At 40.7% G+C, this 15,666-nt stretch overlaps 1 protein-coding gene across 1 annotated transcript in view; it reads right to left on the reverse strand.

Moving 5' to 3' along the window:
- Positions 1-15,666, reverse strand: part of hmcn1 (hemicentin 1) — a 361,968-nt gene that overhangs the window by 47,772 nt on the left and 298,530 nt on the right. The window contains 9 exon segments of the mRNA XM_052011513.1: positions 1,143-1,250; positions 3,020-3,184; positions 4,007-4,128; positions 9,036-9,192; positions 10,254-10,381; positions 12,226-12,367; positions 12,928-13,069; positions 13,813-13,949; positions 15,399-15,480. Of these exon segments, the coding sequence (XP_051867473.1) occupies positions 1,143-1,250; positions 3,020-3,184; positions 4,007-4,128; positions 9,036-9,192; positions 10,254-10,381; positions 12,226-12,367; positions 12,928-13,069; positions 13,813-13,949; positions 15,399-15,480 (1,183 nt within the window).

The raw sequence follows: 15,666 nt of genomic DNA on the forward strand, positions 1-15,666 counted from the left end.
ATGGTTGATCTGCTCCAGGCCTCATCTCCTCTTCTGTGTCAGTTCCACATCACCCTCACTTTCCTGATCTTTCAAAAATATATCTACTTCTTCTTTAAATATCCTCAATGATTAGCCCCCTCAAACCTCCGGGGCAGAGAATTCCAGAGGTTCTTCACTCTCCGTAAGAATAAGTTCCTCCACGTCTCAGTTTTAAATGACCAACCCCTAATCTACTAATGGTGTCCCTTTGTTCAAGATTCTCTCACAAGTGGCAATATCTTCACATCTATCCTGTCACGCCTGCTAAGGATCTTGTGTGTTTCAATAAGATCACCTCTCATTCTTAAGGAGCAGCCTAAAAGGAGGAAAGATGGAGAGAAAGGTAGTTTACACAGAGAATTCCAAAATATAGGTAGCTCAATGTAAGGCCGTCAATGATGGGTTTGATCTGGAGACCTGATTTGGAGAAGCGCAAATATCTACAAGGTTTGTAGAACCAGAGGAGATTAAAGAAAAAGGCAAGGAGTGATACCACAGAGGGATTTAAAAGCTAGGACGAGAATTTTAAATTTCAACTTAGCTATTGAAGGCCAAGAAACATAGTGGTGATTGGGACTCCATATGAGTAAGAACCTAGGTCAAAGTATCTTTGACAATATCACTTCCAGAGGGTAGGAGGAGGTAGGATGGCCGGAATTTGGTTGAAATAGTGAAGTCTACTTGTTATAAAGGTAGGGATGAGAGTTTCAACAGCAAATAAAACTAAGGCCAGGGTTGTGTTTCGGGAATAAAAATAGGTAGTCTTACTGACTGCAGAAATGTGACTATTAGCTCATTCTCAGGACAACTGGGGTTGCAAATAGTCGTTCATTCTGCCTGGGAAAAGGCTGTATGCTTACAATTTCAAAAAGTGACTTTGTTTGATTTCAAAATTATGCACTCTAATAAAGAAAAGCTTTTTGTCTTAATGGAATAAACTCCAGGTGACTGATTTACGTTTCCTGAACAACTGACTGTCTGAATCGTTCCTTGAATGATTGAGTAATTTGGCATGACTGTGATATTGGAAGAAGTAATGATGAAAGAAAGATTTATTTCACATTGAATAGTGATTTTATTCATGATAATTGAAATAAAATCACAAAAATACAACTACCTACCTTGTACACGAAGATTGGCTTGCCTACGTGCAGTGCCAGCAGCATTCTTTGCAACACACGTGTATCTTCCTGTATGATTGAGCTGGGCAGCAGCGATCTCAATTGTTCCTGAATTAGCAAGAAGTTGGGGTGAAAAAACAGCTAACCATGTAACGATAATATATTTATAACTTACTTGTTGTGCAACAAATAAATAAATAACAATCTGTCATAAGACACAAGGTGCCATTGGATGTGCAACTAATTAGAAAAGTAACAACATAATTAAAATGTATAAATTTTTTCTTAAAATTAGAAGCTGAATTTTTTTTTATCTGCAGGCTGACTTAATCTCTTCTGTGCATCTTTATACATGAAAATATCCCTCATGTTCTTAGCGTACAGCATGCTCTATTTATTGGCTTCCAAGCTGGAATAAAAACAGAAAATACTGGATTTGAAACACTCAAGAGATCAGACACCATTTGTGCAGAGCCTTAGCGTTTCAGAATAATGACCTTTAATCAGAATGGAAAAAGTTAGAGAAGTAAAGTTTTAAGTAAGTTGAGTGATAGGAAAAAGAATGAAGGGGAGGAAAGAATAAAAGTGAACATCTTTGAATTTATGGCGTGAACAGTGCAGTAATATCAGCTCTTGTGTGGGGATAACAAGGAGACTTTGAATATGGTCTGAAGTTGAAACAGAATGTTGAGTCCATTAGATTGTAATGTCCCCTTACAGAAGGCTGCAGTGCTGTCTTCAAGCTCACGTTGAGCTTCACTGGAACAGTAAAGGAGGCTAAGGAGAGAGATGCCAGAGAGGAGGTGAGGTGGAGGATTAAAGTGAGGTGACTGGAAGCTTGAAGATCATTCTTGCAAACCAAACTGACGTATTTTACATAGCAGTCAACTAGTGTGACAGGGACCATATTGTAAGCAGGAAGTACAGTTTAGTAAATTGTAAGATATATGCATACATATATAATGTATGTATCTTACGATATATATATGTATTTATGTATTTATATATATATAAAATATGTAAAGTACATGTTTCACCTTGAAGGGAAGAGGAGTAAAAATGCAGGTGTTGATTCTCCGGTGCTTGCAGGGGAAGTTATTGTGGGAAGTAGAGGAGGCTATGTATGGGTAGGTAAGGGGGTCATGGAGGAAATGGATAATGCAAATACTGAAAGGCAAGGGGAGGGGGAGATGTTTTTGGTGGTGGTATCATGTAGGAGGTGGCAGATGTGGCAGAGGATCATTCATTGCATGTGAAGGTTAGTGAGGAGGAAGATGAGAGCAAAGGGAACTATGGCAGTCTGAGATGGATGGATGCATAGTTGAGGTTTCTTTGGGAATTCTTGAGTTTATAGAACCATAGAACAATACAGCACAATACAGGCCCTTCAGCCCACCATGTTGTGCCGACCTTCAAACCTCACCTAAGACTATCTAACCCCTACCTCCCACATATCCCTCTATCTTAAATTCCTCCATATGCTTATCTAACAATCTCTTGAACTTGACCAACATATCAGCCTCCACTAGCACCCCAGGCAGCGCATTCCATGCACCAACTTGGTGTTCAATATTGGCTGATAGCTTATTCCCAGAAAGAGAGAAGGAACCGCAACAAAGAGTCAGATTTGCACCATGAGGAGAGAAGAGACATTGTAAGCAAATTCATGGAATTCTCCATTTTAGGAAATGGGACTAACAAAGAAGTAAACAAAATAACAACTTTTTGGCAACCAAGGAATAGATTCATATTTTTTTTAGACTGGCAGATCATCAGTTCTTATAAATGGAAGCCTACTTTTCTCTTTCAGGTATTGCCTGCCATGCTGTACACCTCCTGAATTTCTAGACCTTCCAGAAATGTGTTCACACTGTTACCTGTGGAGAGAATGAGATAGCCCTCTCCTTGAGCTGGCAGCCTGACCCCATCTTTGGTCCAGTGAATCCTTGGTTCTGGGACACCAGAGGCAGTGCAAGTAATAACAGCTGGTGCCAACCGTGTTACCAACAAATCTGTCGCTTCGTCAGCAATTGAAGGAGGAACTAAAAAAGAAAGTTAAAGAGGACCAATGGTTCTGCTTGAGCTGAATCAGACGATCAAACACAACAACAACAACTGACACTTGTGAAGAGGATATTTTATTGGTAGGATAAATAAATATCTTTGATATTAGTGAACTCAACCTCCAAACACAAGACACCCATCACTAACTTTTCCATTTTCACTCTGACATGAGTGTTGCAATGATACTAATGCATTGCCTATCTTCATATTTCTTCCAGTGGTTAGCACTGATAAACATTTTTATTAACCATGAATTAGAATGGAGCTTATCTTAACCTGGAAAACGCACACACACACACACTTGCAGGTCTTTTTATTCCCATCCACATTTTTAACTAATAACTATTATTCCAAATATAGAAAGAAACATTAAATCCCACCAAATTATTAACTAAGATAAAGGAATCCAATAGCAACAGATGGAATTCCATACTGAGAGGTTATTTGTGAAAAGGGGATTCAGTCAAAACAATGATTTTGTACAACGACTGATGTGACCTGATACATGGCTGCACACTGGAATTTAAATACAGCAGCATTTGGTGAGGGAATTGGAGTGTGGTCACTCCCACTGCCCATACATCTGGATTGATAACAAATCTCACATTATCTTTTCAGACAACGGAGTCCACCAACTTTCTTTAATAAATTGTACACTACATTTTCATTAAAATTAATATGGGTAATAGTTATCTAATGTAACTAGATTGACAGCTATGTTAAAATAAAGCACAAAAGCATGCATTAAACAGTACCATGCTGTAAATAAATATCATGCTTTCCAAAGTGGAAGTACCCACCTTGTACAGTAAGTTGGATGACTCTTTGATCTTCCCCAGCATAATTTGAGACTTTGCACTCATAATGTGCAGTGTCTTCCACAGTGGGTGAGATGATTACAAGAGAACCAGAGGAAAGAAGTCTGAAGCAAAAATATTCAAAAAATTAACCAATGATAAGCCCTTGATTTTATCTCAATGTTTTGATTACTGAATTTCAGTTGCTGTTCACTAATGATCAAAATAAAGCCCGAATTTTTTCAAGATTAATCTTTCCCCTCTACAGGCCACTGCCTAATTGATCCTCCTTCAATGAGAAAAGATGGGTAGCCTAGCCAGTGCTCCTCATGCTTTGGCCGAGTTCCAGTGTCTTGCTCTAAGATCTGCTCTAAGGGTTCCTGCAGTGCCCTGAATCACAAGATGTTTCTGAACTTGTGCAACATGGTGAGATTTTGACTTGCTCTAGGACAAGCGCACTCAAATCTACAATCCATTCTCAATGTGTGCACCAGCCAATCATGGCAATCCCAACCATCCACCCATAAAAATCAGGGAGTGCTCTATGTCAGCCCACAAATAATAAAACACGCTGTGAATGCTGAATGGCACATGGAGCATTGGTCTTGCAGTGGGCAACGAAGGAAGGAGAAATGGGGCATATTATGAGTAAAATTCTTCCAAACTTCTGCAGAACCAGTAAGGGTGCCCCACAATCACTTGCCAAAAACATGAATAGCTCTGAATAATCAAATAATATTTTTCTCCAACAAATCACAGCGCAACATTATATGTTGTAATTCAGAATTATATGTTGTAATTCAGAATTATTGTGAAGCTCCCATGTATTGTTAAATACAGCTCCAATGTAACAGTTTTGTTCTTACTACATAAACAGAAGGACAGAATTCTTTCCAAAGAGTTTTGTCTTTCTGGGGAAGAGAGGCCAAACTAAAATCTTAATGTGGCGATTAAAGTGATCATCCCCATCGCTGGAATTTTTAACCCTCCGATATCAACCCTCTTTATCATCCCTGAATTTAATCAATCCAAATTTGGTAGCTGTGTCTGAAGCTGCCAAGCCCCTGAGTTTGTAATTTCCCCTCATCACATCTCTGACTCTTTACTTCTTCATCAACCTTAAAACCTCCTTCCTTTGATAGGCCAAATGGCGGCCTCCTGACATGCAACAATTCCATGATTACTCTGAGGTTTATGCTCCTGTGAGGCATTTAAGTATGCTTTGTTACATCAAAGGGGCTATATAAATGGAAATTGTTGTATTTTTTTTATTGTGAACTTCCAGTTGAACAAATGATTATCTTGTTTTACTAGTGTAATGACCTATGTGAGCTCTAAAAGAAAAAAGGGGAGCACAGTCAGTCAAGCAAGTTCAATTCAATTTATTGTCATTGTCCTTCAATATAGATCGGCTGAGAAGTTGGTGGGTGTTTGAGACATGCTTGTAGCTTTACAGTTCTGAGAAGAGACTGGATTGGCTGGGTTTGTTTATCTTGGAGCAGAGCAGGCTGAAGAGGTGTGTGTGTCTGTGTCTGTGTGTGCGTGTCTGTGTGTGTCTATATAATATATGGCAGGCATGGATAGGGTAGACAGTAAGAAACTTTTCTCTATTGCAGAGGTATCTAAAACCAGACGGCATACATTTACAAGGAATAGACAAAAGACAATAGAAGCAGAAGTAGACCATTCGGCCCTTCGAGTCTGCACCGCCATTTTGAGATCATGGCTGATCCTCAACAATCAATATCCTGTTCCTGCCTTGTCCCCATATCCCTTGATTCCCCTATCTATAAGAAACCTATCTAGCTCCTTCTTGAAAGTGCCCAGAGAATTGGCCTCCACTGCCCTCTGAGGCAGTGCATTCCACAAATTCACAACCCTCTGGGAGAAGAAGTTTTTCCTCACCTCTGTCCTAAATGGCCTAGCCCTTATTCTTAAATCATGCCCCCTGGTCCTGGACCTCCCCAACATCTGGAACATATTTCCTGTCTCTATCTTGTCCAATCCCTTAATAATCCTGTATGTTTCAATCAGATCCCCTCTCAATCTTCTCAATTCCAGCGTGTACAATCCCAGTCTCTCCAACCTCTCGGCATAACACAGTCCCGACATGCCCGGAATTAACCTCGTAAACCTACGCTGCACGCCCTCTATAGCCAGGATATCCTTCCTTAACCCTGGAGACCAAAACTGTACACAATACTCCAGGAGTGGTCTCACCAGGGCCCTGTACAAATGCAAAAGAATCTCTTTGCTTTTGTACTCAATTCCCCTTGTAATACAGGCCAACATTCCATTAGCCTTCATCACTGCCTGCTGCACTTGCTCATTCACTTTCAGTGACTGGTGAACAAGGACTCCTAGATCCCTTTGTATTTCCCCCTTACCTAACTCCACACCATTCAGATAATAATCCGCCTTCCTGTTCCTGCTCCCAAAGTGGATAACCTCACACTTAGCCACATTAAACTTCATCTGCCAAGTATCTGCCCACTTACCCAACCTATCCAAATCACCTCACTTCCTCTACACATGTCGCACTGCCACCCAACTTTGTATCATCAGCAAACTTGCTAATGTTATTCACAATGCCTTCATCTAAATCATCAACATAGATCGTAAACAGCTGCGGTCCCAGCACCGAGCCCTGTGGCACCCCACTAGTCACGGCCTGCCATTCTGAGAAACATCCATTCACCCCTACCCTTTGTTTCCTATCCGCCAACAAGTTTTCTATCCATGTTAATACCTGCCCCCCAATTCCATGAGCCCTAATTTTACCCGCCAATCTCCTGTGCGGCACTTTATCAAATGCCTTCTGAAAGTCGAGGTATACAACATCCACTGAATCTCCCTCGTCTATTTTCCTGGTTACATCCTCAAAAAACTCCAGTAGATTAGTCAAGCATGATTTGCCCTTGGTAAATCCATGTTGACTCGACCCAATCCTATCAATGCTATCCAAATATGCCGCTATTTCATCCTTAATAATGAACTCTAGCATCTTCCCCACCATAGATGTTAGGCTAACTGGACGATAGTTCCCCATTTTCTCCCTCCCTCCTTTCTTAAAAAGTGGGATAACATTAGCCATTCTCCAATCCTCAGGAACTGACCCCGAATCGAAGGAACATCGGAAAATGATCACCAATGCATCCACAATTTCTAGAGCCACCTCCTTTAGTACCCTGGGATGCAGACCATCTGGACCTGGGGATTTGTCAGTCTTCAGCCCCATTAGTCTACCCATCACCATTTCTTTCCTAATGTCAATCCACTTCAGTTCCTCTTTCACCCCCTGCCTTTTGTCCATCCTTACTTCTGGGAGATTTCTTACATCTTCCTCCGTGAAGACAGATCCAAAGTACTTATTAAATTCGACTGCCATCTCCCTGTTTCCCGTAATAATTTCATCCGATTCGGTCTTCAAGGGCCCAACATTGTTCCTAACTAACTTCTTTCCCTTCACATACCTAAAAAAGCTTTTGCTATCCTCCTTAATATTCCTGGCTAGCTTGCCTTCGTACCTCATTTTTTCTTCCAGAATTACCTTTTTAGTTAAATTCTGCTGCACCTTAAAAATTCCCAATCTTCTATCTTCCCACTCAGCTTGGCTCTGCCATACTTCTTCATTTTTAACACAATGCTATCTCTGACTTCCTTTGTCAGCCACGGTGGCCCCTTTCCCCTCTTTGAGTCTTTCCTTCTCTGGGGAATAAACTGATCCTGCACCTTGTGCATTATTCCCAAGAATACCTGCCATTGCTGTTCCACTGACAATTCTGCTAGGATGCTCGCCCAGTCAACTTTAGCCAGCTCCTCCCTCATGGCTCCATAGTCTCCTTTGTTCAACTGCAAAATTGACCCTTCTGATTTGCCCTTTTCCCTCCAATTGCAGATAAAAACTTATCATGTTATGGTCACTACCTCCCAATGGCTCCTTTACTTCGAGTTCTCTTATCAAATCCTGCTCATTACACAGCACTAAATCCAGGGTAGCCCTCTCCCTGGTCGGCTCTCGTACCAGCTGCTCCAAGAATGCATCCCGGAGGCACTCTATAAACTCCCTTTCCTGGGGTCCAGTACCAGCCTGATTTTCCCAGTCCACTTGCATATTGAAATCCCCCATAACTACTGTGACATTACCCTTGCCACATGCCAACATTAACTCACTATTCAGCTTGCACCCAATATCCATGCCACTGTTCAGAGGCCTGTAGATAACACCCATGAGGGTCTTTTTGCCCTTACAGTTCCTCAGTTCTATCCACACTGACTCTACTTCTCCTGATTCAATGTCCCCCCTTGCAAGGGACTGAATCTCATTCCTCACCAACAGGGCCACCCCACCCCCTCTGCCCACCTTCCTGTCCTTACGATAGCATGTATACCCTTGAAAATTCATTTCCCAGGTCTGATCTCCCTGCAGCCATGTCTCCGTTATCCCAACAACATCATACTTACCCATTCGTATCTGAGCTTCAAGCTCGCCTACCTTATTCCTGACACTCCGTGTATTCAGATATAGGATTTTTAACCCATTTCTCCTCTCTCCATTCGTATTAATGTTCCGAAATTGTGTAGTTCCTACCTGTCCTCTACCCTCCATCTCACTATCCTCTCTCTCATTCTGGATCCCCTCCCCCTGCAAATCTGAGGAAGAATCTTTTCACCCAGAAGGTAGGTGGAATCCGGAACACACTGCCTGAGTATGGGTGGGTGGGGGAGGCAAGTATTCTCACAACATCTAACAAGTATCTAGATGAGCACTTGAAACAGCCAAGGCACAGTAAATTACAGACCAAGTGCCGGTAAATAGGATTATAGATAGGTACTTGATAGTTGGCATGGGCCTGGTGGGCTGAAGGGCCTGTGACTGTGCTGTACGATTCTATGACTTTATAAGTTATAAATGACTATTTTATAATAAAACAGTCAACATCATTAATTTTTTCAGGGGCAAATTCACTTAAAACGTTCTACTGGACGACTTTATGAATGACTGTTTTTCATGATAATGAGGTGTAATCACCTGTACATATTCTGATTCTGATCAGTGTTGAGTAGGCGTCCATTCTTCTTCCAGCTGACTGTAGGCTTTGGGATACCAGAAGCTTCACAAGCCAGAGTGGTCTGCACATTGACTAGTACAGTGATATTGTTGAGGCCAGGAGCAACGGATGGAGGAACTAGAAGAGACCAGGGAAAACTGACTTGGACAAAAAGAACTGTGAACTTTAATGAAGGCTTAAATGGAACTGTGTGGCTCAGTTGCATGGATAGATAACAGTATGTGTGGGCTGCGTGGTTCTGATAACTGAACATCACTCATGAACAATAGGATAGTAATTTAACACGCACAGTACATCCTCGTTTACCTATGTATTGGAAGTGAATATGACGTTTTAAACACCATATTTTCTGCTACTTATGAACATCTTTGGTTGCCTCAACAATAATGAGAAGGCAATTAACTAGGGACACATTATATCGTGTACAAAACAAAAACAGAAAATGCTGGTGAAGCAACATTTGTGGAGAAAGAAACAGAGATAACCCTTCAGCTCAGTGACCTTTCATCAGAACAGTGTATAATGTGTTCCAGGAAAATGAAGCATTGTTCATAAACAGATCTAAAGTACCTGCTGCACAAAAATCAAACTTAACTAAAAAATGAAGATGATAAGGATTGAATTGCAATTAATGGGACTTGTAAAACCCATACTATTCAAGGCAGTAGAGTATACTTGCTCATATGAAAAATTCTTTTCCACCTTTCAATTATTTACAGTTACTTGGAAAGTGGCAAGTATCTTAAAATTCCTCATGCTGTTCTAGTACAAAATATAGAAGTTGGTTAACCATATTTTGCTCAGTCTTGTGAGAGCCAAAATGTGGTATTGAAATGGTTGGTCAACCATGACTGTAACGAATGGTGGAGCGGCCTCCAGGGGTTGAATGGCTGACTCCTGCCCCTATTTTTAATGTTTCTATGTTAATCTAGAAGCAGACGAAGCTGAAATAAAAAGCGTACTGGATGGGATTCTGGCCTGGATTATAAATGTGATTTTACAACGTAAATTAACTGAAGACATTAAGAGCTGATTCAACAGCAAAAGAAGCAGGCTTCTATTTTGAAAACCGAAACTCCCTGTGCATAGGTTTGGGAATTTCAAGACCATTCGCAGCAAAGCAAATAGGATCCAAGATGTAAACAATAATTTATGCCTCTGATTTGAAATGCAGTTACCATATATTTGTACATCAATTCTCCTGCGAGCTGTTCCAGCTGCGTTGGTTGCCATACACAGATAACGACCTGTATCTGTTACTTGAGCTGAGCCAATATGCAATGAACCATCCTCTGAGAAAGAATACCTGGTTAGAAAAAAGAAACAGGTATTGCGTCTAATTAGGGCTTCTTTTTTGTCTTTTCATTAGTACCTCTGCTTCATGTACTTCTAGATTGCAGCAGCAACACTGTGCATTTTCTCAATAACATTTTGCAAGGCTCGTGATCCCACATAAGGTCTTGCCCAATAGCGTTGTCCAGATAGATGCACAAACGACTAACAGGATGAAGTCTTAAACTTGTGTTTTCAACACAATGTGGGCATTTGCTAACTGGAGGTCATGCACTTCCCAAATGATCTAATACATCAAATCCTGTTGTCTGCTTTAAGTAGAGGCAATGGGTTGTGGATGGTGGGAACATGATTGTGCCACCCAACTGGCAATCCAGAAGTCTTAACTATTAATTCAGAGCAGGCAGGTTCAAATCTCACCATAGTGGTTTGAGAATTTAAATTGTATTTTTTACAAATTTGGAAAAAGTTCACTGTCATTATAAGTACTACAGTTGTTACTAAAACCTAACTAGTTTGGCCACATCCTTTCAGGAAGTAATTATGCTACATTATGTGGTCTGGCCTTTATGTGATTCGGTTGGCCAGGATCTGCAGAGCTGAACAGAGCATGCTGTGAACTGAGGTAACCTGAGCCCAGCAAATGGCTTGAGCTGATTGGAACTGGTTTGACTTGGCCTGACTCTGGGAGAAACAAGAGAAGTGACATAAGGCACAAATTCTTATTTGGTGGAAGAGCAATAAGGTAATGCTGCTTGTAGCCTTGGGCCAGATCCAATGGAAGGTTGACACAGGCTAGCTAGATAAACCAAAACCAACAAAATTGAAACACAGCAGTTTAAATTGATAAGAAGAGGATAAGAATGGAGGATTTCAGGTATAGAAGCAGCAAAAACTTTGGAGACCAGCCATCGAAGAAGTGGATGACCCCATATTGGAAACGTGGAGATTATATGGGGGACTGAGGGATACCGGGGCAGCATGAACTCCAGTTCCCGGGTATTAGCCTTTATATTCTGTGACTATTCAGTGAGTGTCACAGCAACCTAGTGGGTGTGTGCACAGACATTTAGTTTTGCATGAATTGCATACTTGCTTTTAACCAATTGCATGTCTGTTCGTAACTGAACCAATAAAGGTAATTGTTAGTTAATATAGATTCTTTTTGTGCCTAAACAATCACTGTTGTTGAGGGTGGAAACCGGCAACAATTCCACACCCACACCAATGTGGATGACACTTTTCTCTGCAGTAACTTTGCAATCCAGTAGGTTGTACAAAACAGCCACAAAGAACTAAATGGACTGCTGTGATTCAAAGAAGGCAGCCTTGCATCATATTCTCTGGACAGCTAGGAATGGTGAATAAGTACTGGTCTTGCCAGCAGTTTGCACATCTTGTGACTGTAAAAATACTTTTTAATTAAAGCTTCTGTTAAAATACTGGAGATGGGAATGGCATATGCACCAAGCATTTGTCTGACATTAATGACCGTAATCCTCACAGGATCAATAATTCTACTTTAATAGGATCTCTTTGTGGTTAGGGTTAATTTGGCTCTTAATAATCCTTCCTCCGGAGAGAGACGGGAAACAGAACTGCACTCTGACCAGCACCATCCAGGCAGGCCATGAACAGAGGCCACAAGACACAAAAAAAACTACTAAGTACTGGCTGACGGGGAAAAGCTGTCAGGCAAATGCTTCCTGGGCTGCATTATTATTTAATAGATCTATTGAAGGAGGTAAAAATAGACACTGAAACTGTAAAAAAAAAAGTGTGCTCAGTATTTCTGTGGTAAATCATTTCCCACCACAGAAAAAATCAAATAGTACACAAATAAAAATGGTTCCTGACCTCAGGTTGCTTGCTGAAAGAATGGCACCATCCTTTCTCCAGGTAACTTGAGGAGTTGGTACCCCACTCGCTACACATTTGAGTACTGCTGGTTGGTTCACATGGGCAGTCACAACCTGTGGACTTTCAATCGTTGGGGCAACTGCATGTTAAAAGCAACAGAGCATCAGTACCAGTTTAGCATGTTTAAAGCTACATTTGTAAAGAATTTTTAAAAAATCATCTTTTGAAAATTAAGTACCTTCCATTCATAGCAGATATTGTATAAAACAGAGTCCCTGCACCTTTACAATTCATTTTAACTCTTCATGCACATAAGTTATTTGATTTTACGATTCAGGAAATAGTGCCAAATGGGTGTCAGCTTTGTAATTATGGTGGGAGCCCTCTCTGCATAATTCATCTTGAGAAATAACATCTATAAAACTTTGCACACCCGACCACCTGGAAATTCTCAAAATACTGTTTTAGCATGCAAACCTGAAATAATGACTCTTGGATTCTGATGACACAGTAATTTAATTTCTTGGTAAGCTAAATCTCAAGTCTGTGCTTTTATTGTTCCTACAATTGTGGCATCAGTTCAAAATTCAAATATTAGTTGAATTTCATAATTCCATCCATCTCTCCCATGATTATAGATTGTGCTAATCACGGTTGTATTGTCAGAAGGTGGGAAGGACTTAAAACGCATATACTCACCATTTACTGCTACAGTGAACTCTCTTGTCATTTTCCCTGCAACATTTCTTGCTACACAGATGTATTGAGCTGCATCCCCAAGCTCTGCATTATTAATCTGAAGATATCTTCCACTGGACAGGATACGTATACGAGGAGTGGCCTGCAGGTTTATGTAATGAAGCATAAACTTCACAGCTGTTATGTCAAGGAATACCTAAGAGTACCAGCAATAGCACAGAGACTTGAAGTGATAGTGTAGCGGTTAGCATAACGCTTTACAGCGCCAGCGACCCAGGTTCAATTCCCGCCACTATCTGTAAGGAGTTTGTACGTTCTCCCCATGTCTGCGTGGGTTTCCTCCGGGTGCTCCGGTTTCCTCCCACATTCCAAAGACGTACAGGTTAGAAAGTTGTGGGCATGCTATGTTGGTGCCGAAGCGTGGCAACACTTGTGGGCTGCCCCCCAGAACACTATGCAAAAAATGCATTTCACTGTGTGTTTCGATGTACATGTGACTAATAAAGATATTATCTTATCTTAGAAGCCAGGCACTTGGGCTGCTTGGAATTCTAATTACTGTCCTAATTTGAGACAGAATTGAAGTAACTGCTTCTGCCACAGACCACAGTTGGCCCTGCTAAGTCTGGTTTTGAGGAATCCTTTTGTTACTTATCTCATTGCTTATGGGATTTTTCTAACAAACAGATTTGCTTATGGCATTTGCTACATGCAACAATCACTGCACCAAAAAAAATCCATGGTATGCAAGGACCTATCAGATATCCAAAAACCTAAGTTTGCCTCCCTCTTCTAATGGAGCCATATACCCAAATTTTGTGTTATTGGCTATATTGTATTTATAACATTTGTATATTGTGTTATATACCCAAATTTGGATCCTACCTTTAATGGTTTGCCATCCTTTAGCCAGGATAGTGTTGGAGGTGGTACAGCATCAGATTTGCACTCCAGGATTACCTGTCCATTCCTGAGCACTGCCAAATCCTGCGGTCCACTTTGACCAGCAATGTTTGGTGGAACTGCATCAGAAGTACAACAACAACTTAAGTAAAACTAAACAACAATGTCTAAATAAGTTCCTCGCTACTCATAGAAATAGAATCTGCTTCAGTTTTTTGTAAAATGCTAGGGTTAACTCGGATGTTATCAGCATAATGATTTCACAATTGACTTTTCCAGCGTGTATTCCATAGAAACCTGAGCTTGTAGTCCTCATGGAAGGAAGAATAGTTCAGCTCAGAGTCTGGCTACACTCAGGGTTGTGTCTCATTCCTGTGAGATCTCCAACTTAATCAAACGTTGGAACATCACTCAATAGCCCAGTTCCCAAACTGTAGAGTTCCCCAGAATCTGCTTTATTCTACCAACAGGTTCAATTTATCTATGTAATTTTCCTTTAGAACTTTGTAAGGAAACAAAGCAATGACCACAAAAAAATATATAAATGTATAGAGGGGGATCAATACGCAAATACTCAAATCAGCAATAGTGATAAATTTTTTTTTGCAGGAAGTTCCCTCTTTTCCCTCATTTGGGGGCATTGTAACAAGTAGTCATATCAAGAATCTAACTGTGCCAGGTCTGTTTTTGTCTACAATGTGTTTATCAGCTTTAGAAATAAGAACTATAACAAATTAAAAAGAATATTGTAATACTCAGAGGAAGTGGTAGACACGGGTACAATTACAACACTTAAAAGACATTTGAACAGGTACATGGGTAGAAAAGCTTCAGAGGGATATAGGACAAGTGCAGGCAAATGGGACTAGCTCAGATAGGCAACTTGGTCAGCATGGATGAGTCAGGCCGAAGGGCCTGTTTCTGTGCTGTACAACTCCAGACTAATTTAGACTGGATGGCCATGTACAGTACTTGATACTTCTTTAAGTTACAATGCTGGTGAAGGTAACAGTTCAACCTCTAGCAGAATGGAAGCTAGTTCTCAGATTTCTTCAAAGGCATGGGTCAGATGAGGGATGGCCACCTGTACTGGCAAACAGTGCAGCTTTCTTCTCACCAATCTGACTTGACCTACTCCAATCTCTGGGGTAGCTCTGGAAACCAAAACTGAAAATCCTGATTTTTGATGTTCAAGCACCTGTGTATGGATGCAATTTTATGTGCACTATTAACTTATTTCTTTGCTGCTGGTGCAGTGAACGAAGTCCCACATCATGTTTGACTAATTTTACAACACCAGATTCTCCAGCAAAATGACAGAATTACATCCATTTGGCATCACTTTGCCAAATAAAAGGATTTTGAGAATTGTTGTGCTTGTTAAACCTGCGAAGATTCAATGTCTCTGAGTTGCTCTGCCTTGATGGAACTAGATCTGGTCAGATGTACAGTGAAATTCAGTTGAAAGCCTGTGCCACAAGGACAGACAATAAGCTGCATCAGTTATTCAGAATTTGCAGAGTCAATAAACCATCTCTATGGCGTGTCTGTGTATTCTGTTGACTTACCATGCACCCTCACCAAATACTCTTTGTCATCATCTCCTGCTGTACTGGATGCCAGACAAGTGTATCTACCTGTATCTTGCACCTGCCATAGGGAAAAAAAAACACAAATGCCTTAAACTAATCTACATCTTTTGTTTATAATGGCCTTTTTTGTATTGATGTTTTATAATTTCTTGCAAAAGTAATAATAACTGGGGAGTGAAATTGCTGAACTGAACAAAGTATTGATGTGATAGACATCTCACATCACTTCTGTGAAACAATCACT

Source organism: Pristis pectinata, chromosome 3 (assembly GCF_009764475.1).
Source record: "Pristis pectinata isolate sPriPec2 chromosome 3, sPriPec2.1.pri, whole genome shotgun sequence".
NCBI lineage: Eukaryota > Metazoa > Chordata > Chondrichthyes > Rhinopristiformes > Pristidae > Pristis > Pristis pectinata.